General features: G+C 44.8%; 1 protein-coding gene across 1 annotated transcript in view; it reads left to right on the top strand.

The window, feature by feature from the left end:
- The window catches only part of TYR (tyrosinase), a 59,791-nt gene that overhangs the window by 16,811 nt on the left and 17,887 nt on the right, over nt 1–25,093 (top strand). Inside the window, 3 exon segments of the mRNA XM_068143857.1 lie at nt 1,789–1,872; nt 1,875–2,007; nt 6,825–6,972. Of these exon segments, the coding sequence (XP_067999958.1) occupies nt 1,789–1,872; nt 1,875–2,007; nt 6,825–6,972 (365 nt within the window).

The raw sequence follows: 25,093 nt of genomic DNA, 5'->3' as shown, positions 1-25,093 counted from the left end.
GAATGAGACCTGTTCTTTGTTCTTTGTCCAGACAAAGTCATCACTAACCAGACGGATAACCTTCTAACCACAGACTCCCTATCTTTTGAAAAAGATGTCTGATGCTTTGGAGTTTTATTTATTGTGGTGTATTTTCCAGAAGCAAGGAGAAGCAATAGACAGCAGTTTGGGTTCAGAGCCTCCACCACACCTGAGAGACATACAACACAGCTCCTGGGAGTTTTGAGCCTCTGGTGTTCTGTTCATTTTCAGCTGCACCACTATGCACACCCACCAAAACCTTCTACTTGAATATTCTGGCTTTCTGGTTAGGTCGTTGTATTGTGCTCCATCCTGACTCCACGTCAGACCAGTATCCAAATATGGTACAAACATGAACTAGTCCTTGGACTAATTGCCCTGTGAGGTTATTTTACCAGAATATGGAAAAGAAATGTCCCTCCCTCCCATTCTGATCACTTCTTTGGTTAGCCTGGAGAAGAGGAGGCTCAGGGGAGACCTTCTTGCTCTCTACAACTACCTGAAGGGAGGTTGTAGCCAGGTGGGAGTTGGTCTCTTCTCCCAGGCAACCAGGACCAGAACAAGAGGACACAGTCTCAAGCTGCGCCAGGGGAAGTTTAGGCTGGAGGTGAGGAGAAAGTTCTTCCCAGAAAGAGTAATTGGCCATTGGAATGTGCTGCCCAGGGAGGTGGTGGAGTCACAAGCCCTGGAGGTGTACAAGAGGGGACTGTATGTGGCACTTGGTGCCACGGTTTAGTAGTCATGAGGTGCTGGGTGATAGGTTGAACTTGATGATTCTTGAGGTCTTTTCCAACCTTATTGATTCTATGCTTCTGCAAACATTTAATTCTATTTAGGTCTTGTTGCATTGGTAGGTAACACTGAGTTTAGCCTTAAGTTTCCATGGGCATAAATGAGAATTGATGCCTTAGTCCAAATGGGTAGTTTCAGGTGCAGATTAGTGCATTATTTCAAAATGTGCATTGAAGTAGAAGAGTGACTATGAAGTAACACTGTTTAGATTCAAATCAGACATAGAACACTTCCGAATCAATATATCTTCCTGCAACCAATTGATTACATTGTACATTTTCTTTGCTCCTGTGGTGCTTTTTAGGCCATGTCTTTAAAATTTAGTTACAGATTTAAAGCAGAAAGGTAGAAAAATATAAATGAGTCTCTATTGGGTGCAAAAAGGAAAAGAAAAGGTTATTCTAAACAAATTCATTGGGTAAATATCTGGAATAAGAGGAGCTGTACCATAACAATTCCCCTTCCCTTCCCTTCCATTCCCTTCCTTCCACTTCCCTTCCCTTTCCCTTCCCTTCCCTTCCCTTCCCTTCCCTTCCCTTCCCTTCCCTTCCCTTCCCTTCCCTTCCCTTCCCTTCCCTTCCCCTTCCCTTCCCTTCCCTTCCCTTCCCTTCCCTTCCCTTCCCTTCCCTTCCCTTCCCCTTCCCTTCCCTTCCCTTCCCTCTCATCTCTGGCTGGTTTTTGCTTCACTACAGAGAGATAACCTCTTTGTCTGGCCTTGGCTGAGTCTAACTTCTCTGTTCCGTTCTCTTGTCCCTTTTGCACAGGGCAGTAAGGGGAGAGGCAGGGAGGGAGAAGCTGGTAGCTTCCCCTGGTCCTTGGCCAGTGGGGGTCCTTGTGCTGTTTCTTAGTTGTAAATAGTTGTAAATACCACAGCTCCTCCAAAAAAAAAGAAAACCAAGTAGAATCAAAGTATCTTTTTTGCTTGCTTTTATTTATTACAACTGCAACTCAGCTAACAGAGAGTATTTTACACAGGTAATTTGTACTCGGTCCGAGGAGTACAACAGCCAGCAGGCTTTGTGCAATGCCACAAGCGAGGGGCCTATACTGCGAAAATCCTGGGAACAACGGACAAATCAAGGACCCCTAGGCTGCCATCCTCAGCTGAAGTTGAATTCTGCCTGTCACTGCCTCAGTATGAATCTGGATCCATGGATAAATTGGCCAATTTCAGCTTCCGAAACACCTTGGAAGGTAACGTGTTGTACTTTACTATGCCATTTCCATCTTTAAATGGATTCCTTCTGAACTTAGAGTCTTTAAACTCTGGGTAGTTCAAACTGATTCTATGAAGCACCACCCAAAAAGAAAGAAAAAGTCGTGCTTCCTCCTGGAAACAGCAACGGACAGAAAGAAATGTGTTAAAAGCTTTTGATAAGAAAATAGAAACTACAACTAGATCAGACCCTAAGAATGGAATGGAATGGAATGGAATGGAATGGAATGGAATGGAATGGAATGGAATGGAATGGAATGGGATAGGATGGAATGGAATAGAATGGAATGGAATAGGATAGGATAGGATAGGATAGGATAGGATAGGATAGGATAGGATAGGATAGGATAGGACAGAATGGAATGGAATAGAATGGAATCAAAGTATCACAGTATCACAGTATAACTTAGGTTGGAAAGGACCTCGAGGATCATCAAGTCCACCTATCAACACAGGACCCCATGACTAGACCATGGCACCAAGTGCCAAGTCCAATCTCCTCTTGAACACCTCCAGGGACGATGACTCAGCCACCTCCCTGGGGAATGGAATGGAATGGAATGGAATGGAATGGAATGGAATGGAATGGAATGGAATGGAATGGAGTGGAGTGGAATGGAATAGGATAGGATAGGATAGGATAGGATGGGATAGGATAGGATAGGATAGGATAGGATAGGATAGGATAGGATAGGATAGGATAGGATAGGATAGGATGGGATGGGATGGGATGGGATGGGATGGGATAGGATAGGATAGGATAGGATAGGATAGGATAGGATAGGATAGGATAGGACGGAATGGAATGGAATGGAATGGAACAGAATTAACCAGGCTGAAAAAGCCCTTTGAGATCATCAAGTCCAACCGATCACCCAACACCATCTAATCAACTAAACCATGGCACCAAGCAGGACACACGGCATCAAGTAAAGCTATGCTGGAGCATTCCGGTGCCTGTCACAATTATGTATTGTTGCTGCTGTTCTGCCAGGACATAGTAGAATAAACCATCCAACATTTCAGGATGTAATTTCATTTTATTATGGCATTTTCCCCTTTTTTTTTTTTTTTTCCTGAAAGGAAAGCTTTTCATCTGCAAAACTTTCCTTGGTATTTTCACTGCATTCCCTATAGCTAATGAAAAATGGTTTCTCCAGACCAAATTTGCTAACAGAAAACTTATAATTAAAAAAAAAGTTCTAGCCCACAGCCAACATTCCTCATCCAGCTCAAATCCCAGCCTCTGGGTAAATTTATAGTGCACATGGAGAATCTGCTGTCAAGTTTCAGATGGTCTTGGCTAGAGAACTAGAAGGACTACCCAGCCCAGAACACAGTGAAGGTCTGCAAGAGCCGTTGTAAGAAAAATATCTAGAGAGTGACATGGTCTAAATTCCATCATCACAAACTTTCATTTACCACAGCCCTCAAGGCCAAATTCTGTAGACCTTGCAGCTTCCTTACTCTAAGAGAGATTATAGTAATAACATGGCTTGAGAATGGCCCCTCAATTTAAGAAGGATATTGGGACACTTGAACATGTCCAGAGAGGGGCAAGGATGCTGGGGAGAGGTCTCAGACACAAGCAGAAGCAGGTTTAAGTTCTATCAAAAGTGTGATTTTTCTCTGATTGAAATCATTGGTAAAACTTCAGTAAAATGCTTCTTTGTAATGCACTGTAATTAAACAAAGTTTTAAAAGGATGGCTGAATTAAAGGATGGCTGAATTTAAGACCAGGCTGGACGAGGCTCTGGCCAGCCTGATCTAGTGTGGGGTGTCCCTGTCCATGGCAGGGGGGGTTGGAACTAGATGATCCTTGTGGTCCCTTCCAACCCTGAATGATACTATGATACTATGATACTATACTATGAATTGTACAGCTTCCTGTACTGACTGGATGATTTAACAGCTCACTGCCATCAGGGACAGTCCTGCCTCAAGCTGCACCAGGGAAAGTTTAAGCTCAAGGTGAAGAGAAAGTTCTTCCCAGAGAGAGTTGCTAGCCATTGGAATGTGCTGCCCAGGGAGGTGGTGGAGTGCCCATCCCTGGAGGTGTTCCAGAGGGGATTGGATGTGGCACTTGGTGCCATGGTTTAGTTAGTCCTGAGGTGTTGGGTGACAGGTTGGGCTTGATGATCTCTGAGGCCTTTTCCAGCCTTATTGATTCTGTGATTCTCTATGCGCCTCCCCCATCCAACACTCAGTTGCACTCCAGGAGCTCTTATCTCACCATACCCTTACAAGAGGGACGCTATCTCAGCAGCCTGGAAAACACCTGACATCCCACACTCCAGGGTAGTTTGCTTCCAGACTAGTGAATTAAATCAGTTCACAGAGGGACTGGTGAGGTACAGTTAGCATAATGGAGAGGAAGGCACAAGGTGGGGCAAGGCAGGTGGAGAAAGCGGCATTCCCTCATCTACAGGCAGGAAGCCTTTATTTCAGCCCGCTGCTCTTGTAGCCTCACATCTGTTGCAGAAGAGATTTTATTGCAGCCAATACAGCAAAGCTTCCTATACTCTGAAAAAAAAAATATGTTCTTGTTTTCACAAATTCCTTTTTAATGTCTGTGCCCAATTTCATTGTATGCAACCCTGGATAGCTGATTGTACTGAAGCCTTTTTAAAAGGCTGAGAGAAAGTATAAGACTCAGGCTAATAAAATAAAGTGACATCACACTGTGGTTTTATTCCTGGAGTCTGCAAAGCAAAATATCAGGTATTAGAAGTTATGTGCATGGTTAGGCATGATGTCACCTTTAACACTGAATGCCCTCCAGCTAACTGGGAGCTGGAGAGTGGGTTTGCTAAAGTTATCCCAGCTACAGAACTTCTGGATATTAAGACACATTGTTCAGGTGCAGATGTTCCATGAAAAGTTGTCCAGAACCAAAACAAGTATTCTGTATATTTCCTAATGAATTACTTGAACAAGTGTTTGCAAGATGTAAAGAAATTTTAAGAAGCATCCCAAGTCTGATATAAAACATCCAACCTTCTGCCTAGACTGCATAAGGAATAGAAGGAGAGAGCAATGTGGGCTTCTGCTTTTATTCTCCTGGGAAATCCCATAGAAAAATCAGATGATTGAGTTGACTTTTATTAGGAGTCCCTGCATTGTAGAGGGGAAGCTTGGCTGTCAGAACACTGAGAAAAGGTTGTAGCCAGGAGGGGGTTGGTCTCTTCTCTCTAGCAACCAGCACCAGAACAAGAGGACACAGTCTCAAGCTGCACCAGGGGAAGTTTAGGCTCAAGGCGAGGAGAAAGTTCTTCATTGAGAGAGTCACTGAGAGAATGTGCTGCCCAGGGAGGTGGTGGAGTCCCCATCCCTGGAGGTGTTCAAGAGGGGATTGGATGTGGCATGTGGATGTGGATGTGGTTTAGTCATGAGGTCTGTGGTGACAGGTTGGACTTGATGGTCCTTGAGGTCTCTTCCAACCTTGGTGACTCTGTGATTCTGTGAAAAGCTACCAGAGATCAGAGCTAAGGTGTGAAGAGGCTACTAACTAAAACCTAAAGGAGAGACCCTCCTTCCAGCATTTCTATTTGAGGCTTCATCTGCTTGACTTCTTCTCAAAGCTCCTATTTTAAGTGCCCCCCAAAATAACAGCAACCCACAGACTTTCATCCTACAGTGCTGACTGTGGAAGATTATTGATTACATTCCAGATTCTTTTGTTAAGATTATAGCTTGTGTTGTGCTCGTTCCTATCAATGGAAGTCTTCTGTAGAGTTTAGAAGAAATATATTAAATGATTGATTATATGATAGGATGTAACAAGTTGGGTTACTTCAGGAACCTATAAGTGCAGAGATCAAAACCGACAGCCAGGTGAATAAACTTTCTCAGCGTGAATAATTGGCCAGGCAGACATTTCTGCAGGGATTGTGCTGCCTTCTAACAGCCAGACACAATGGATAAAGAAATTTAAAAATACCAAGCAATTAAGCAGTACATTTGCTGGCATGCTGCATTAGCTGCATAGCAGGAGTTTTAATTTAGCTTATTCCAATTCCCACTTTGCTGTGCCTCTGAAATGCATTAGCGTGCCCTTCCGTGTTTGCCCAAGCCCTTGCCTAAAAAGCTGAAGGTAGATGCAGTGAGAGCAGGTACTTTGATCTTCACTCTTACTGGGAAAAGAATTGTGTGCATTGTCATATCAGGATATGATTTCCTCTTGAACAGTGTGGCCAGCAGGAGCAGGGAGGTCATTCTGCCCCTGTACACTGCACTGGTTAGGTCACACCTTGAGTCCCGTGTCCAGTTCTGAGCCCCTCAGTTTAGGAAGGAGGTTGACTTGCTGGAACGAGTCCACAGAAGGGCAATGAAGTTGGTGAGGGGTTTGGAGCACAGCCCTGTGAGGAGAGGCTGAGGGAGCTGGGGTTACTTAGACTGGAGAAGAGGAAACTCAGGGGTGACCTTATTGCTCTCTACAACTGCCTGAAGGGAGGTTGTAGACAGGCAGATGTTGGTCTCTTCTCCCAGGCAGCCAGCACCAGACCAAGAGGACACAGTCTCAAGCTGTACCAGGGGAGGTTTAGGCTGGATGTTCGGAAGAAGTTCTATACAGAGAGAGTGATTGCCCATTGGAATGGGCTGCCTGGGGAGGTGGTGGAGTCACCATCATTGGAGGTGTTCAGGAGGAGACTTGATGGGGTGCTTTGTGCCATGGGTTAGTTGTTTAGGTGGGTTGGATTGGTTGATGGGTGGGACATGATGATCTTGAAGGTCTCTTCCAACCTGTTTATTATTATTATTATTATTATTATTATTATTATTATCATTACCCAGGCTTTGCTGATCCACAGACTGCTATTTCAAATACCTCTCAAAGTGGTTTGCATAACGCACTTCACATCTACATGAACGGCTCCATGTCCCAAGTGCAAGGCTCTGCAAATGATCCCATCTTTGTGCTGCACCATGCATTTGTTGACAGGTGAGTTTAGTTCTTCTGAGTGCATCTAAGGAATTTTGTGGCTTACAGTGGGTTTTCACCTCCATTCCCAAGCTGTGAATATTTTGCAGGCATGTGCAGTCATGCTCTGCTATGATTTGAGAGCAGGTGCCTTTCCTCACCTGCCTGTCTGTTCACTGGATGAAATATGATTTGAGAAACTGACAAATGCATTCAGATTTGTATTGCCAAGGTAAAAATAGTTCTTCAGTGATGTCACAGTGATTAATATCTATGGATGTGCATGTCAGGAAGTTTGGACCAAAAAGTGCGTGACTCATTGTAACATGACTATAATCAGCTGGAGCAATTCCTTTACATCCTAAATGTCAGTGCTGCTTTAATTCATATTCCACAAGGAAAATCCAATTGTGCTCTTCATAAATAAAGAAGCACAAAGAAAATAATCTGTATTCCAGTGTGACAAAATTGTGACTGTTTCCTGGTGGAAGAGAAGAGTCCAGCTGTGCAAAATGAAAGCAAACAGAAGAATATCATGTTTGTTAATAAGAAAGGATAGGGGAGCACAGTTCTGCACGGAAAGAGTGAAATTGCTATGCTGAGGGCAGCATTCCAAGATTTAATGGTGACCTTTAAAGTTTCTGTGCCACTATAGCACACTCAAAGTGCTACAATTTACTGACAACTGCATCACACCAAACTGTGATCATTAAAGCACAATAAAAGTTGCCTAAGCCAGAGAGTGTAAAAGCCACACAAACCACACTTGCTCTGGAGCAGTTTATACTTTGTTTACCAATCTTCCTCTACTTTTCCCCACCACACACTGACCACTACTTGGCTACAAAATATGGCTTGACCATTCTATTTGGCTAGAACAAAAACCTATTACCCTGTACAAACCTGTCAGACTCTCTCATAAATTTTTATGCTCAAAACCCTCCTGGCTGAGACCCTGCCTGCATGCAGCAAGGCACTTATTCAGATGAAAATAAAAGCTGTTTCTTTATTTGGGTCACTGAGGTATGCAGAAGAGAAGGGATAGAGATTACATCTTGCAGACATCATCTTGAAGTGAAGCGTTTTGGTGAATGGAATGGAATGGAATGGAATGGAATGGAATGGAATGGAATGGAGTGGAGTGGAGTGGAGTGGAGTGGAGTGGAGTGGAGTGGAGTGGAGTGGAGTGGAATGGAATGGAATGGAATGGAATGGAATGGAATGGAGTGGAGTGGAGTGGAGTGGAGTGGAGTGGAGTGGAGTGGAGTGGAGTGGAATGGAATGGAATGGAATGGAATGGAATGGAATGGAATGGAATGGAATGGAATGGAATGGAATGGAATGGAAAGGAATGGAATGGAATAAATCAGACCAGACCAGGTTGGAAAAGACCTTCAAGATCATCGCATGCAACCTATCATCCAACACCACCTAAGCAACTAAACCATGGCACCACGCACCCCATCCAGTCTCCTCCTAAATAACTCCAGTGATGGTGACTCCACCACCTCCCTGGGCAGCACATTCATATGGGCAATCACTCTCTCTGTGAAGAATTTCTTCCTACCATCCAGTCTGAACCTCCCCAGTTCACCTCAGAGCTCTTACAAACTTTATCCTATTTAACCAAAAAGCTAGTAAGTGTAACAAGACAGATCAGAAGTCAGACTTTTACTCCTCAGTTTATATATACATAATGAGCCTAGTAGTTGTATTCTTCATACTTTACCCATCCAGAAATAGGGCATCAATCTTAAGCAGGTCACCCAGGCACCAGTGGAATGGTTCCTTCAAAGGGTGACCCACCTGCCTTCTACTCCTAATACTGTAGGATATAATTAGCCTTCTGGAGGTGTCAGTTTTGAAACTCTTTTCTGTGAAAAGCTTTTCTTTAGAAGTTAGTGCAGCTCAGCTGTGGCTTAGCATCTCCCCTCAATGGCTGCTTAACAAGATGGATGCAGAGTGTTGGGGGCAGAGTGTTTCAGGTCTGATGACAAACTTTGAATTTGGTGTGTGGAAGTTAGCTTTCCAACCTCTAGGCTAGTAAAAAAATGGATCAGTTGAATACTCAGAGAAAAGAAATACAGGAGCAGAAAGCTTATGGTGTATAAGAAGGCTCCAAGGTGACCTAATTGTGGCCTTCCAGTATCTGAAGGGGGCTACAAGAAGGCTGGGGAGGGACTGCTCAGGATCTCAGGTAGTGATAGGACTAGGGGGAATGGAATGAAGCTGGAGGTGGGGAGATTCAGGCTGGAGGTGAGGAGGAAGTTCTTCCCCATGAGAGTGGTGAAGCCCTGGAATGGGTTGTCCAGGGAGGTGGTTGGGGCCCTGTTCCTGGGGGTGTTTAAGCCCAGGCTGGATGAGGCTCTGGCCAGGCTGCTCTAGTGTGGGGTGTCCCTGCCCATGGCAGGGGGGTTGGAACTAGATGATCCTTGTGGTCCCTTCCAACCCTGACTGATACTGTGATACTACTATGATAATATGAAAATAATAGTTTTCCTTAGGTATTCACACTTGTGTGAGACCTATGAATCTCTTAGTAGAATAGAATAGAATAGAATAGAATAGAATAGAATAGAATAGAATAGAATAGAACAGAACAGGATATGGAATGGAATGGAATGGAATGGAATGGAATGGAATGGAATGGAATGGAATGGAATAGAATAGAATAGAATAGAATAGAATAGAATAGAATAGAATAGAATAGAATAGAATAGAATAGAATAGAATAGAATAGAATTAACCAGGTTGGAAAATACCTAATTCCCACTCATTGTAGGGCTTAAGTAACAGTTTACTCTTCATGCTGACCCCTCCTACAGAGGAGTTCAAATCATAATCATAAGCCCCTGGAAGTAATTTTCATAACTGTAGTTGTTATCTCCTTTAGAAATCAAAATTATTTGCAAGAGATAACATCATTAAATCCTCCTGGTGTTAAGAAACAAATCACTGCACAGGCACTGTGGGGGCAATCCAGATACCCACGATGCAGCCTCATCCCATCTGTGGGAAAGCAAGCAGAAAGCCAGCTCTGCAGCTGCTCTCTAGATGGGCTTCAGCACACATGGGTGTGAAAACTGATAATAACACTGCCTTTTGTAGAAGTGACAGGAATGCATTAGCATGATTAGGCTTACTTAGCAGCCTTATCCATGACAGATTAATCATGCTCTTAGTTCTAATTAATAAGTAGGTGACTGATAGGTACATACAGTACATTTGGGAAAAAAAACCCAAAGCTCTGTTCCTCTCCTACATAGACTTTACATCCAAAGGGATGTGAAGATGTTCTTTTCTGAGAGGCAAGTGAAAATGTAAAGAATAGAGGTGATGGGAGTCTCCACAGCAGCAGAAGGGCTATTTTTTGATCTTTCTTATCAGCTCTTCTCATTTGGGTAGCATGCTCTTGAGCTGGGAGTTATCACTACACTGAGCCACATGGCTTTTAACTAACTTTTAAACTAAATCTCTGCTGAGAACAGCATCTCTTCCAGGCCTTGGGGAGGACAGGGAGAGATGTGAGATGGGATTTTACACTGACAAAGGGTGTGAAAAGACTCAACAGCAGCAATCACAGGTCTGCTGGGTCTTGGAAAAGCAAGGAAGAGCTCTGTGTCAAGCAGTCGGGAATGATGCAGCACTTGGAGTCTCCGTGTAGGACTCAGAATAGGGATTCCTCACTCCACTGCACATTCCTTGGGTAAAGCTGAGCATGCAGTTTCCTCTCACCAAATTCACATCTTCTGGGGATGTGTTTCCTTCGCATTTATTTTGACAAGGCTTTTGAAGAGGGATTGATCTGAGCTTGAGCTTACCCATCTGTAAAGTAGGTGACACTGGATGCCTACGCAGCAGGGACGCTGTCAGGGTAAGTGCATTAACGGCTGTGAAATGCTCAGTTACCACCATAATCGGAGTGAGAGGAATAAGGCAATAGATCATTGGAATTGATTTTACATAGAAACATATGGTACAGAGGAGGATAAACAAGTGTAAGTGGAGCCTGCTGACAGGTGTGAGCCAAATGTTAGGAACTACTTTCCTAACTGAGCAACACTGCCTCCCATCTGCTACCCTCCAGCCTTTCCTATCCAGGGCCTGATGCAAAAAAATGAGGGAGGGGAGGATGGATGAAGCAGAGGTGCAGTTGATATGTCTTAGGGGGAAAGCAAAGGATTTGCTTACAAATACTTCCCTTTTTATGTAGGTCATCCCTTTTCAGCAGAGCAGAAGTATGATGGTACCCAGGCAACAGCTTTCTTTAGCAATGATAGATCATGCTCCTTGCTTCTTATTTACTAGCTAGAGGACCTAGGGATCAAACCTCATTGCTTGGTAAAAGAAAGTGACCACCCTGAAAACGAGTTGTTAATGGAATGGCTTAATAAAAGTAAATAAATAAATAACTAGAGCCACAAAACAGACATTCAGCAAAAATGAGAGCTTTTTTAGCTCTCTGAAGCATTTCTCTTAATTGCAAATCTCTTTGCTATTCAGATATGCTCTACAGTCAGCACAAGGGAATAACAAGGGAGGAGTCAACCCACTCAAGCTGGAAGGAGCAGCTGCACAAGCAGTGAAAGCAAGGGCCCATAGTCCCACTTGAGCTCACCAGTGTGTTTTCTGTGCTCTGAAAAGGAACTCTTTCCTCTACGCCAGCTCTTTCAGACCCTCCATCTCTATAGCCACACAGTGTTTTCATCTGCTCTCCCTGCACTTCTGTCCTTTGAATGCTTCTTCTTTTCCTTCTAATTTATCTGTATCTCTGCTCTTCCCAACCCAGCAATTCCCCTCGTGCACTGCAAGAAAAACTAAACAGCCAAGTGAAAAATAAGCTGCCTTTAAGCTTATACTTGTACAGCAGCTAAGGCAATAGGGCCCCACTGCTCAGCTCCTCTCTAAATTCTGCAGTAGTGGATGGGATTTATGACAATGCCATGGATGACTTTCAGAACAAGACATTTGGAACTGTTTTCCTTGACACACACAACAGAGTGTAGGATTTCAGTGTCTTGCATCTCCAAAGTCTAGCCCTGTTGGGCTAATTTTACAGCTAGACCCAGACTCTCAGTTCTAGCAATGCTACCCCTGCAGGACCTATTTCTCCAGCTTCTATGTGTAACTGCATGGCTCAGGATACTGCTGCAATTCTGTTCTGTTCTGTTCTGTTCTATTCTATTCTATTCTATTCTGCTCTATTCTATTCTGCTCTATTCATGGCACTTGAAGCCACGGTTTAATAGCCATGAGGTCTTGGGTGACAGGTTGGACTTGATGATCTTTGAGGTCTTTTCCAACCTTATTGATGCTATTGATTGATTCTAAGAGCCGCTGAATTAGCCCAATGCTCTGCCCAAGTGTTTCTCCTTTTTCACACCCTTCTACCACTTCTTTGCTCTCTGCCATATCAGATGAGTTGCTGGTATCTATTTTCAAGGCCCTTCACTGCCTGACCCCGAATAATTCCATATTGATTCTTAAAGAACTCACTCACCCTTCCAATAAATTCATCATTCCACATCTCTTTGGCATTAAATCTCTCCATCCTCCTCATGACTGGACATTGGTCACCCCACACACCCACAAATTCAGTCACCATACTTCTTTTCCAAAGGACATTTGTAGAAAAAACTCAGAGATTAGCATACCAATGTTTGTCTGTTGTCCCTTGTCCCATGTGCACGTTATAAGCTCTGTCATTAAGGAGCTGCCTAACTGGACATCCCTACACTGACCTCAATGCTTCAGTTACTCTTTTGCTTGCAATCACACAGGACAAAACTCTTGCTTTGGAGGCAAAACCTTTGGGGATGGCAGTGTGCCCATGTGTATTTGTGTGTGTACTTGCACTCTGCTGAAAGCAGTCAGTGTCAAGCATAAGGTCACACAGAGAATGGAGACTCATGTAGAGCAGCTTGCAGGCATGTATACTTCCAAGCTAGTGCAGGAGAAATTCTCCTACGCATCAGCTTCAGAGTCCAATAAAAACGCCACAAATTCTGCCTAATCGAGGCAAATGTCTCTGTGATGTTCATCAACATCAGCTGCCACAGACTCCTCTGCAAGATGCTAAAATAATCCCTTCCTCAGTGGCAGGGTGGAGCTGAGAGCTTCAGGAAATGCCAGAAGCTGGCTCTTCTAAGGATCTAACAATCAAATGGTCACCAATACCTTGGTCATTAGTGAAGTGTTGAACTGAACAAGATACATGGAGCAACATGTTACAAAATACATTAGAAACCACAACCGATACATCCTGATTTGCATGCCAGCAATCAGCTACCCATTCCCTAAACCAGTCAAAGTATAGAATACAGAACAGAGAATTAACCAGGTTGGAAAAGACCTTTGAGATCATAGAGTCCAACCTATCACCCACCACCATCTGATCAGATAAACCATGGCACCAAGTGCCTCATCCAGGCTCTTCTTAAACACTTCCAGGGATGGTGACTCCACCACCTCCCTGGGCAGCACATTCCAGTGGCCAATCTCTCTTTCTGGGAAGAATTTCCTTCTAACATCCAGCTTAAACCTCCCCTGGCACAGCTTGAGACTGTGTCCTCTTGTTCTGACACAGGCTGTCTGGGAGAAGAGACCAACCCCCACCTGGCTACAGCCTCCCTTCAGGTAGTTATAGACAGCAATAAGGTCTCCCCTGAGCCTCCTTTTCTCCAGGCTAAGCAACCCCAGCTCCCTCAGCCTCTCCTCACAGGGCTGTGCTCCAAATCCCTCCCCAGCTTTGTTTCCCTTCTCTGGACACCTTCCAGCAACTCAACATCTCTCTTGAATTGAGGAGCTCAGAAGTGGACACAGGACTCAAGGTGCAGCCTAAGCAGTGCTGAGTACAGGGCAGAATGACCTCCCTGCTCCTGCTGGCCACACTGTTCCTGATCCAGGCCTTCTTGGCCTTGAGTCCCTGTGCCCTCAATGTGCTCATCACCTTCCTGACACTCCTGCTTCCCCTCCAAAAACAAGAGTTAGCACGATGTCAAAAGTGATTTTGTTGGAAAATACTTTCAACAAGGGGAAATTTGATTTTTCACTCTCAGGAGATGTCAAAATAAGAGCTTCTTATTTTTACTCTGTTCTTGAAACAGAACGTGTTCATTTTCTCTCAAATGTCAGCTCAGGTTTTTTAAAACCAAAAACTGGTAGGAGAGGAACCAAGTTGTTCTCTTGTTTTGAAATGTTGAGAGGAAACAGGAACTTTCTCTCTTAGCAGTTACAAACTATTTGCTTGAAGACTTTGGAACATTTGGAGTGAGAAGATTGAAAAAGAACCTTTAGAAATTCTTGTCAAGCAACACTAGCTTTCCAGACTCCTTTAAATATATGAAAACAAGAGTTATTCTTTCCCCTGAACTGTCTGCAGTTGGAGACAACACAGACAAAGCACAAGGCCAAGGAATCTTGGGTTTTTTTTTCTTCCATTGGGTACATGGAAACCTAGAGACACTCCACTCTTTAGGGGCTGATTTCTCCACTGGTGTCATAGAATCATAGAATCAACCAGGTTGGAAAAGACCTCAGAGGTCATCAAGTCCAACCTAGCACCCAACACCTCAGGACTAACTAAACCATGGCTCCAAGTGCGACATCCAATCCTTTTTTGGACACCTCCAGGGATGGTGACTCCACCACCTCCTCTGGGCAGCACATTCCAAAGGCCAATCTCTCTTCCTGGGAAGAACTTCCTCCTCACCTCCAGCCCAAACCTCCCCTGGCACAGCTTGAGACTGTTGTCCTCTTGTTCTGGTGCTTCTTGTCTGGGAGAAGAGACCAACCCCCATCTGGCTCCAACCTCCTTTCAGGTAGTTGTAGACTACCTGAAGGTCTCCCCTGAGCCTCCTCTTCTCCAGGCTAAACAACCCCAGCTCCACTCTCTATGGAATGATTTCTCCACTGATCCCCTTGCAAAATGTTTAGAGACTCAAAGAAGGCAAAATGCCCAGCAGGGCAGTTACGTTTCATTGGGACTATCAACTCATCTTAATCCCAGAATTAAGAATTGAGACAAATTTCAACCAGAATACTCTATCTTGACACCTGGTGATGTTTGCCTTCACTATCCATTCCCACTGACTTGATTCAGTCATACTCTTGGGTGGCTCTCACTCTAACAAGCAAATTAGTTTTGCCGTTAGGAGAGGTTAATGGTTCTGCTGTGAATATTCCTTATCAGACTGCTGTCTGCCATTGGTGCTGTTTCTTCCTTGCCATGCAGAGTTTGGTGAGCAGATGTTGCCACCTAACTGCAGCTATAATGCAAAAGAGAGCAGCTGTGGGAAATGAACCTTCTGGCTAAGAGCAGTAGAAGTCAGTTGTTTAAGAGCTGGCACCAAAACCCAGGAAGAGTGGAAACCTTGCATTCCTGAGGCTCTTCCTCTCTCTGCTGCACCATTTCCTCTGAGGTCTTCTAACTGTAGAACTTCAGAGCCACTTAGTCCCTGTCTGGGAATTATTTCAGTGCTGACTGAGCTAGATAGTATGGTGCTGCTCTGGCAGGGGAGTTGGACTCGATGATCTCTTTGGGTCCCTTCCAACCCCTGACATCCTGTGACACCAAAACAAGTGACTTAAGCACAGCTGAGATGGAGACTGCAATATAATGACATATTAGGTCATAATAAAGCAGTGTGAAAACAGAGAAATCTCTTCATAAAAACTAAGCATGTGATCAATTTTCTTTCTTGATATGGGCACAGCCAGACTCTTGTTCCCTTCTGCAATATGCCTGCAAAAAAATGATGGCACAGCCTAAAAGTCATATTTTTGTGGAGCTGGATGGAATATGGCATGAGGCCACATGAAATCTGTTGGGAAAAGGCAGGTCAAGAGGATTCCATTAGCAAGATGCCTCCTCCCCCAGCAGCAGGAAACCCATAGTCCTTCTGCATCATGTCAGCTCAGTGTCTTAGAGTCTGTACTCAGCAACATATCCTCCCAAACAGCTGTGGTGAGGTGAAGTCATCTCCATACCTGTCCCTGGCATGAAGGAGGGATGTGAACATCACCGAGATGCTGTCATGCACAGGGTTAAGCAAATGCAGCTCTTATGAGCAAAACCCCTTGCATTTGCTCCTGAGCTGGGGAATTTTTGCACCACTTCCAGAACAAAGCTGAGAAGTTGGTGTGTGTTAGGACAGCCCCTAATTCTCCCAAATAATAACTTACAATCTTTTATAATCTTCTGGTATATCTTTTGATACCTGTCAGCTGAGTGAAATCTTGTGGGAGCCAGTTGATACGACAGTCATTTCTTACTCTGGATGCATGACCATAACCTTGAGGTTGCCTTTTAGAACTAAACAACTGGATTAAAAAGTGCTACTGCACACACACACAAGAAGAAAAATAGAATCATGTTCATAATGTCAATGGGGGCTGAATCACAGAATCAATAAGGTTGGAAAAGACCTCAGAGATCATCAAGTCCAACCCTCTGAGGAGAACCTGAGGGAGCTGGGGTTGCTTAGGCTGGAGAAGAGGAGGCTCAGGGGAGACCTTCTTGCTCTCAAAAACTACCTGAAGGGAGGTTGTAGCCAGCTGGGGGTTGGTCTCTTCTCCCAGGCAACCAGCACCAGGACAAGAGGACACAGTCTCAAGCTGTGCCAGGGGAAGTTTAGGCTGGAGGTGAGGAGAAAGTTCTTCCCAGAAAGAGGAATTGGCCATTGGAATGTGCTGCCCAGGGAGGTGGTGGAGCCACCATCCCTGGAGGTGGTTAAGAAGAGTCTGGATGAGGCACTTCCTGCCATGGTTTAGTTGATTAGATGGTGCTGGGTGATAGGTTGGACTTGATGATCTCAAAGCTCTTTTCCAACCTGGTCTGGTCTGGTCTATTCTATTCCATTCCATTCCATTCCATTCCATTCCATTCCATTCCATTCCATTCCATTCCATTCCATTCCATTCCATCACCCAACACCTCATGAGTAACTAAACCATGGCTTCAAGTGCCATGTCCAATCCCTTTTTGAACACCTCCAGCAACTGGGCAGCACATTCCAATGGCATCATCAATGAAATGAAGCATTGCAGAAGAACTGTGCATATGCTGAGTATGTGTGAGATGGATAAAGATGGAAAAAGCCAACTTCAAAAGCAGACAGAGAAAGCAGCAGGAAGCCAAGGACAGCTGCAGAAGCACTTCAGTGTGCTCACTGTGGAGTAGTAGCTCAATATTTAAAGAAGCTCCCATAAAATATGTTATCTGTAAGGCTATGTGAGGAGCTCTGTGTAGGAGGTTGTTTTAGACCTTAGTCCTCCTGACCCATGGGTGAGTGAGAGCATCACCACTGGAGCCTATAACATGTTTATACCTCACCTATGTGTTAACATGTAAGCCTACATCAGCTGGCAGAACTGCTGGATTCTCCTGCTAGGGAGACACAGCTTCAGCGTTGGCTAAGCTGTGCTACTTGAGCTACAATGCAGACATCCCCTTTGAGCCCCACTTACAGTCAGTAAGTCTATAGTCAGAGAGTTACTGCCTAGCAATCAGCTTAGTTGCAAACATTTGTTCTGAGGCACCTTTTTGCATTTTGATCAGATGACTCCACTCAAAATAGTTCTTATCCCTGCACAATGCCCAGCACAGAGTCTGCTTAAACTCAAGCTCAGAAATGACTATAATGCAAACACCTAAAGGACATGAATGTTTAAGGTGTATGACCCATCCATCACTTGTGCACGTAATAAGACTGAGTCTGGAAAAGTCATCTCCCCATCTCCAAAGCTCCTGGAGGAATGAATTACATTTCTGCAATGCACACTGGGTGGCAGTTGCCTCTTCTCCCTGCCTCTTGTGCATTACACAGCTTCTACTGGGAAGAGAGAGCTCCTACTGGGAAGATCCACAGGCATAGCCACAACCCACCAGCAGGCTCTGCAGCTCAGCAGCAAGGTAGCTCATCTCTCACCCTCCTCTGATGCTTAAGACAAACACCTTGTCACCAGCAGCTGCTGTGCTGGAAGCCCTCATGCCACACAAACAAGCTTTGATTTCTCCAAAGGGAAACCAGAGGGAGAAAAATGCTCTCCAGCAGAGGGTTTCATGTGAGGGTGGGGCAGGAGTGACTTTGGTCACAAGCTTTACAGGCACAGAAAAACTTCTACAAGTATGAGATAGAGAACAGCTCAGTACTGATGGTTTGGAAAGCTTTAGCGTGGAAATTTTTAGCAGGGAAGGGTTTGTGTTGGTTTATTTTGCCCCTTGGAGTTGTCCACAAATGAGGCATAAGCCCTCAGCTGGCACTGACCTGGAGCTGCTAACCTGCCCCTCTTAACCTCTCAGGATTAGTAGCATGTTAACCAGAGCTATTCAGCTTGTTTGATGGAGCTGACTCACTCAAAGTGGGCTCAGTATGTGGGTAGTGAGTTCATATCTACTGCAAAATACCATATAAATATATCCATGAAAAACAGAGTGTAAGTGGGAAGGTTGGGGTGTTGCTGAGAAACACAGCTCCCCAGTACCTCTCCTTTGAGATCCCTGTGTCTGGGGCTGAAAGGCAAATCATACACCAAGGTACTGGAGCTGGACTCTAACAGCTGTTTCAGAAAGTCACAGAAAGGGTCAGGGTAGAAGGGATCCTCAAAGGGCATCGTGTCCAGCCCCTGTGCAGTGAGCAGATACATCTCCAGCTAGATAGGTTGCTCAGGGCCCCAACAAGTTTTGACCTTGAATGCCTTCAGGAATAGGAACTCTCAACCACATCTCTGAGCAACCTGCTCCAGTATTTCACAATTCTCATTGTAAAGAACTTGCTCCTAATGCCCAGCCTAAATCTACTCTATTGCCTTTTGTCCTATCGCTGCATATTCTGAAGAGTCCTTCCCCAGCCATCCTGTAGGTCCCTTTCAGGTATTGAAATGTAGCCATAAGGTCTCTCCAGAGCCTTCTCTTCTGGAGGCTGAACAGTTCTAATTCTTTCAGCTTGTCTTCACAGGAGAGGTGCCGCATGCAGTCTCTTCCTAAACACCTCCAGGGATGGTGACTCCACCACCTCCCTGGGCAGCACATTCCAATGGCCAATCTCTCTCTCTCTGTGAAGAACTTCTTCCTAACATCCAGCCTAAACCTCCCCTGGTGCAGCTTGAGACTGTGTCCTCTTGTTCTGGTGCTGGTTGCCTGGGAGAAGGGACCAAGCCCCACCTGGCTACAACCTCCTTTCAGGTAGCTGTAGAGAGCAATAAGGTCTGCCCTGAGCCTCCTCTTCTCCAGTCTAAGCAACCCCAACTCCCTCAGCCTCTCCTCACAGGGCTTGTGCTTAGCCTATTTGACGGAGAAGGGCTGGGTCTATATAGTAGACCCTGAGGTTGCATCTAAAGTAACCCCCACTTTTAAATGAGTCATGTTGGAAACAACAGGCAGGCCATGCAGCATCAGAGATGGGGAGGGATAAGGAAAAGGAATGGGCTCTGGAGAGAAATGTTCTTTTATGCATTAAGCACATATAAAACCTACAGTGCTGCAGATCCACCTTGCTTTAGGGGGACAGCAAGAGGGAGGTTAAATAGACATCTTCTGTTTTACAGGTGAAATACAGCAGTTGGCAATTTCATCTGCCATGGCATTCTTCAGGATGGATGTTTGCAATGACCCATTGTGCTCTTCAAAATCAATAGCACAGGAGCTTCAGTTCAAATAGTCCCATTTAAAGGGAATATTTCACATCACTCACTGCAACTTTTGAGTTCAGCCAACGCAGTTACAGAATGGATCTCTCTGTACACTACATATTATGCAAGCAATTAGTGGTTTTTAAAAGGAAAGATTACTTTGCCCTGAATCTTGGCAAGAGCCACATGGTTAGTCTTCACCTATTCTCTTAACACTGGAGGAGGAGAAAGCTCTCTCTGTGACACAGCAATCAAGACAGGCTCTGATGCAGACAGCTAGGGTAGCATTGAATTTCCTTCCTGCAGCACTTCTGTAATAATAGCTGATGAAATTGTTCAAATTGTAAAAAATCACAGGAAAACGTGGTGCTTTTCTCACCCACATATAGCTACTTTCTATTCATCCAAAGAAATTATCACTTTGCTGCCATAGATGTGATTTATGTATTGCCTGCCCTTGTGAACCTCAATAATGACAATCTCTCCGTCTCAAAAGAATTGAATTACGGAGCACAGGAGTGGGTAACACAGAGTCAGTCCAGCTACCTCCTCAGCAGTCCATTTTAATCTGCTTGTTATCTTTCCTTTCAAGGGAAACTAGTTATTGAACTTTGAAGCAGCTGGCATTTGTACTGTCTCCTACTTCAAGTAATGTTTTCCTGTTAGCTGTAAACCATGGCAAAGATGAACCTGAGAAAGCTAACACTGGATAGATATACTCCAACAAATGGACACTTCTCCCCCACCATGCAACACATCCAACCTGGTCTGGTCTGGTCCAACCTGATCCCTTCCCTTCCCTTCCCTTCCCTTCCCTTCCCTTCCCTTCCCTTCCCTTCCCTTCCCTTCCCTTCCCTTCCCTTCCCTTCCCTTCCCTTCCCTTCCCTTCCCTTCCCTTCCCTTCCCTTCCCTTCCCTTCCCTTCCCTTCCCTTCCCTTCCCTTCCCTTCCCTTCCCTTCCCTTCCCTTCCCTTCCCTTCCCTTCCCTTCCCTTCCCTTCCCTTCCCTTCCCTTCCCTTCCCTTCCCTTCCCTCTGCATTTGTGCTTCTGTACTTACAAAGCACACAGGACACTCAATAATGGCTCAGCTATACCATGGGTTGTGCAGTGCTAGGTAGTATTGGAGACTAAAATTTGAGTGAGAAACAAAGATTTCTAGCCAAACATTGCTCTAGTTTGGCAGGCAGGGGTGAAGCAACACATATGATGACAGCTATTTTAAGGAGCAAGAATTTCTCACCTGCACCACTGCTGACTTTCATTGCTGTAAACCAGAGGCTGGCTTGACCAAGAAAAGAAATAGAGTTTAGATTAGATAGCTACCCAAACCTCATCCCAGCTAAGCCTCACCTAAGCTCATAATTTCATTCCAGTAGAGATGCAAAATAAGCTTCCACAGGAGTTGCCTTGCTCTTTTTCCATAGCTGGGTTGCAATGAGGCACTAGCTAGTGCTAGAGTAGAGAACACTGACATTCCTCTGCACAGATTCCTACACTTTCAGGCTCCTGCCTTGGGTGTTGAAAACAATGTGTCATGACCTTATTGCTCTCTACAGCTACCTGAAAGGAGGTTGTAGCCAGGTGGAGGTTGGTCTCCTCTCCCAGGCAACCAGCACCAGAACAAGAGGACAGTTTCAAGCTGCACCAGGAGAGGTTTAGGCTGGAGGTGAGGTGAAAGTTCTTCACAGAGAAAGAGATTGGCCATTGGAATGTGCTGCCCAGGGAGGTGGTGGAGTCACCATCCCAGGAGGTGTTCAAGAGGAGAATGGATGTGGCACTTGAAGCCATGGTTTAGTTGTTATGAGGTGTTAGGTATTAAGGAATAGGTTGGACTTGATGATCTCTGAGGTCTTTTCCAACCTGGCTGATTGTGTGATTCAGTGTTTCTCCCAAATGCTTAGGAAGGGAATGCCCTGAGGTGACTTTGTAATACCAGCCAACTGATACTGACTTCTACAGTGATGACTATTGTGCAATCACAGTCCTTGGGCGGGCATTTAAACTGTTCTCACTTTGTTTCTTTCTCCCTTTCTTTCCAAATGCAAATGCACCTTGCTCACCAGATTTCTTCCACAGACTGTCACATTTCATGATGCTGTAACAAATTGTATAAATGAGCTCCAAGCAGCAATGTTCTGCCTCCCTTGTGCCACAGTCAGCCTGATCTAGTCTCAATCTCACAACTGCAGAGGAAGAATGAAAGCCTCTGTGCCACATCTGGCACAAGCAGGGAAATGGCTTCATATTGGAATGTGATAAAGCTGTTAGTGGCTTACAAAGATGTGATCTAGTAGCTGAAGCATTAGTACTGTGTGCAGTGTGCAGGGTTAGCTGAGGCACAGATTTACCAGGCCACTGAGAAAGGTCACAGTTTCACTGTTGCTTTAAGGCAGTTCATACCTGGCACACAGATCTAAGAAGTCCTGCTCACCAGTGCTACCTGGAGGTGCTCACCTCTGTTCCTGTCTTGTGAAGGTCCTGGCCATTGTGCATAGCATGAGTCAGGTCCATGGCTTTATCTCACCTCAGCTATCCCATAACAAAACAAATGAGATGCATGTTTTTAAACCAGATCCACTCCTTAATCCTGCTTATGGCATGGTTGTACAAATGCTTACAAGGAAAAGTGAAGACAAGAAGGCAGGAGAAAAGCAGGATGGTGGCCTCTGTAGTTTAAAGAATAGAACAGAATAGAATAGACCAGACCAGGTTGGAAGAGACCTTCAAGATCATTGTGTCCAACCTATCATCCAACCCACCTAATCAACTAACCCATGGCACCAAGCACCCCATCAAGTCTCCTCCTGAACACCTCCAGCGATGGTGACTCCACCACCTCCTCAGGCAGCCCATTCCAATGGGCAATCACTCTCTCTGTATAGAACTTCTTCCTAACATCCAATCTAAAACTCCCCTGGCACAGCCTGAGACTGTGTCCTCTTGTTCTGGTGCTGGTTGCCTGGAAGAAGAGACCAACCTCTGCCTGTCCACAACCTCCCTTCAGGTAGTTGTAGAGAGCAATAAGGTCACCCCCGAGTCTCCTCTTCTCCCAGAGTGACCATGAAACTTCATCATGAGGGGATTGTAGACCTTCTTCTGAGGGTATCTGCAGTGTAGCACATGGTCCTAATTGAGTGTCAGAGGAATTTGCATAGAGATACTGAACTTTCTTCTTCCCTCTTTCTCTCTTTCCAGCTGCTGGCCCTTAATTGTAAAGCAAACCACATCATATTAAACCTCTCCTAGAAAATCTTCCTGAAGGGCCAATTAAGTCTACACTGTGGCAGTGTCTCTGCAGTGGTTCCATACATGGAAATCTCTAATTACAGGTATTTAAGGTCTAGTTTCATCTCCTCCACTGCAATCACTCAAGTGTTGCTCTGCTCATGATTGCAAAGACATGTTGAGAAGTGGCTTTAGGAGAGATGCTTTCCAGAACAATGAAGAAACCAGCTACACTTATTGTTCTACTTCACTTTGTCTTGATTTTGAGATTTCCTGCCTGTGAGCAGCATCCTTCTCCTTTTTTCAGATCACACAACACTACCTGGAACAGTGTGAAGCTATCCAGCCTATATACAACAGCACACTTGTGCTCTGCTTGGTATTTCCCCCTGGCAACATAAACCCCATTATTCCTTGACTCATCCTTTCATTAGCTACAATCCCATTGCATATATTATTCATGGAATAATATGAATTCAGCAATATATATTGGTGGCCTTTTTTTTAATCATCCTCAAATCAATCTCCCTTTGCCCTCCCCCCCACCTTTAAACTAAGGATTCTTTTCCAAATTAATTTTCCACTAAGGCTCATTTCATTTCCCTGTGTATAATCTGGTCTGCACAGAGCAGAACAAGTGAAACATTCAGGTCTATTTATACAAAATTAAATGGAAGTGATAGATCCATGTCTGTTATAGATGGCTTTAATTTTCTCTGTAAAAGCACCTTAGCACGCTGAACTCTTTGCAAAACCAAAGTATATTTGCCCTCAATGAAAATTTAAGCTACCAAGGCATCAGCATACCAGGTGGGAGGCTTTATTGCTTTTTTTACCACACACCAGCTCTTTAGTGCACTCAAAGCCATGGTTGAGTTAGTCATGAGGTGCTGGGTGATAGGTTGGACTTGATGATCTCTGAGGCCTTTTCCAGCCTTACTGATTCTATGATTTTCATGTTGTGCCTATTTTGTCTAAATTGAACCGGAGCCTTTAACACTCTCTGAAGCTTCCCTAATGTGCAGGAAGGATATTCTTTGCTTTTAGGTCTTTTTCAGAATCCTTCTGACCAGATAACCTCCCTCAGCTATTTTTGCATCAAGCATGCAGCTTCTGACTGAATTAGAGGGTTTTAGTGAGAGCAGATTTATCACGTCCCTACATCAGTTTTTCCAAAGTTTAGATAGACAGAGCCTTATTTTAGCCTAAATTTCTCTAAGCCAAATCCATTCTACAATATCAACATTCTATTTCTTACCACAAAGCTCTTTGCATACACTATTGATCATCATAGCCTTCTAATTTAGAGGATGCAGTCTCAAGCTGTGCCAGGGGAGGTTTAGGCTGGATGTTAGGAAGAAGATCTTCCCAGAAAGAGAGATTGGCCATTGGGATGTGCTGCCCAGGGTGGTGGTGGAGTCACCATCCCTGGAGGTGTTTAGGAAGAGACTGGATGAGGTGTTGGATGCCATGTTTAGTTGATTAGAAGGTGCTGGGTGATAGGTTGGACTTGATGATCTCAAGGGTCTCTTCCAACCTGTTAATCCTCTCCTCTCCTCTCCTCTCCTCTCCTCTCCTCTCCTCTCCTCTCCTCTCCTCTCCTCTCCTCTCCTCTCCTCTCCTCTCCTCTCCTCTCCTCTCCTCTCCTCTCCTCTCCTCTCCTCTCCTCTCCTCTCCTCTCCTCTCCTCTCCTCTCCTCTCCTCTCCTCTCCTCTCCTCTCCTCTCCTCTCCTCTCCTCTCCTCTCCTCTCCTCTCCGCTCCGCTCCGCTCCGCTCCGCTCCGCTACGCTCCGCTACGCTACGCTACGCTACGCTACTCTGTTCTAATTTCAAAACCTTCACTCTTTGATACTATACTCACTACAAAACAAGTTCTACTCTGGAAGTGCAATATAGGAAGACTGCTGAGCCTGTTTGAGCCTTAAATGTGTGTCAAGGCACCTTTCAAAATTCAAATTATTCTCCTGTCCTTTTCAGTTGCTTAACCTCTGGCTGGGACATGCACTTGGGACACTGATTTCTTCGAGCAGAGGAAGAAGCCTTGCAGTCAGAAGCAGTGTTTGCTCTAATCTAGATAGAATTATTTTTTAATCAGTCTAAGGCCTTTAAATAAAAGCTGCCTCTTCCCCATCACTTTTGCTTGCCACTTAAGAAATACAAAGGACATTAGGGTTCAGCTGCCAGGAGACCAATCTCCATTTCATTTAGCTCATTTCCATATTTTAAATGTCTCTTTCAGTCCTGATTGCCCATGACCCATCTAGGTAAGAGCTGTCACCCTGGAGGAT

This window comes from Melanerpes formicivorus, unplaced genomic scaffold (assembly GCF_026170545.1).
Source record: "Melanerpes formicivorus ecotype bairdi unplaced genomic scaffold, bMelFor1.0.p_v2 SCAF_1, whole genome shotgun sequence".
Lineage (NCBI taxonomy): Eukaryota > Metazoa > Chordata > Aves > Piciformes > Picidae > Melanerpes > Melanerpes formicivorus.
Note: the sequence above shows the minus strand (reverse complement) of the source record. Positions and strands in the feature narration are given on the sequence as shown.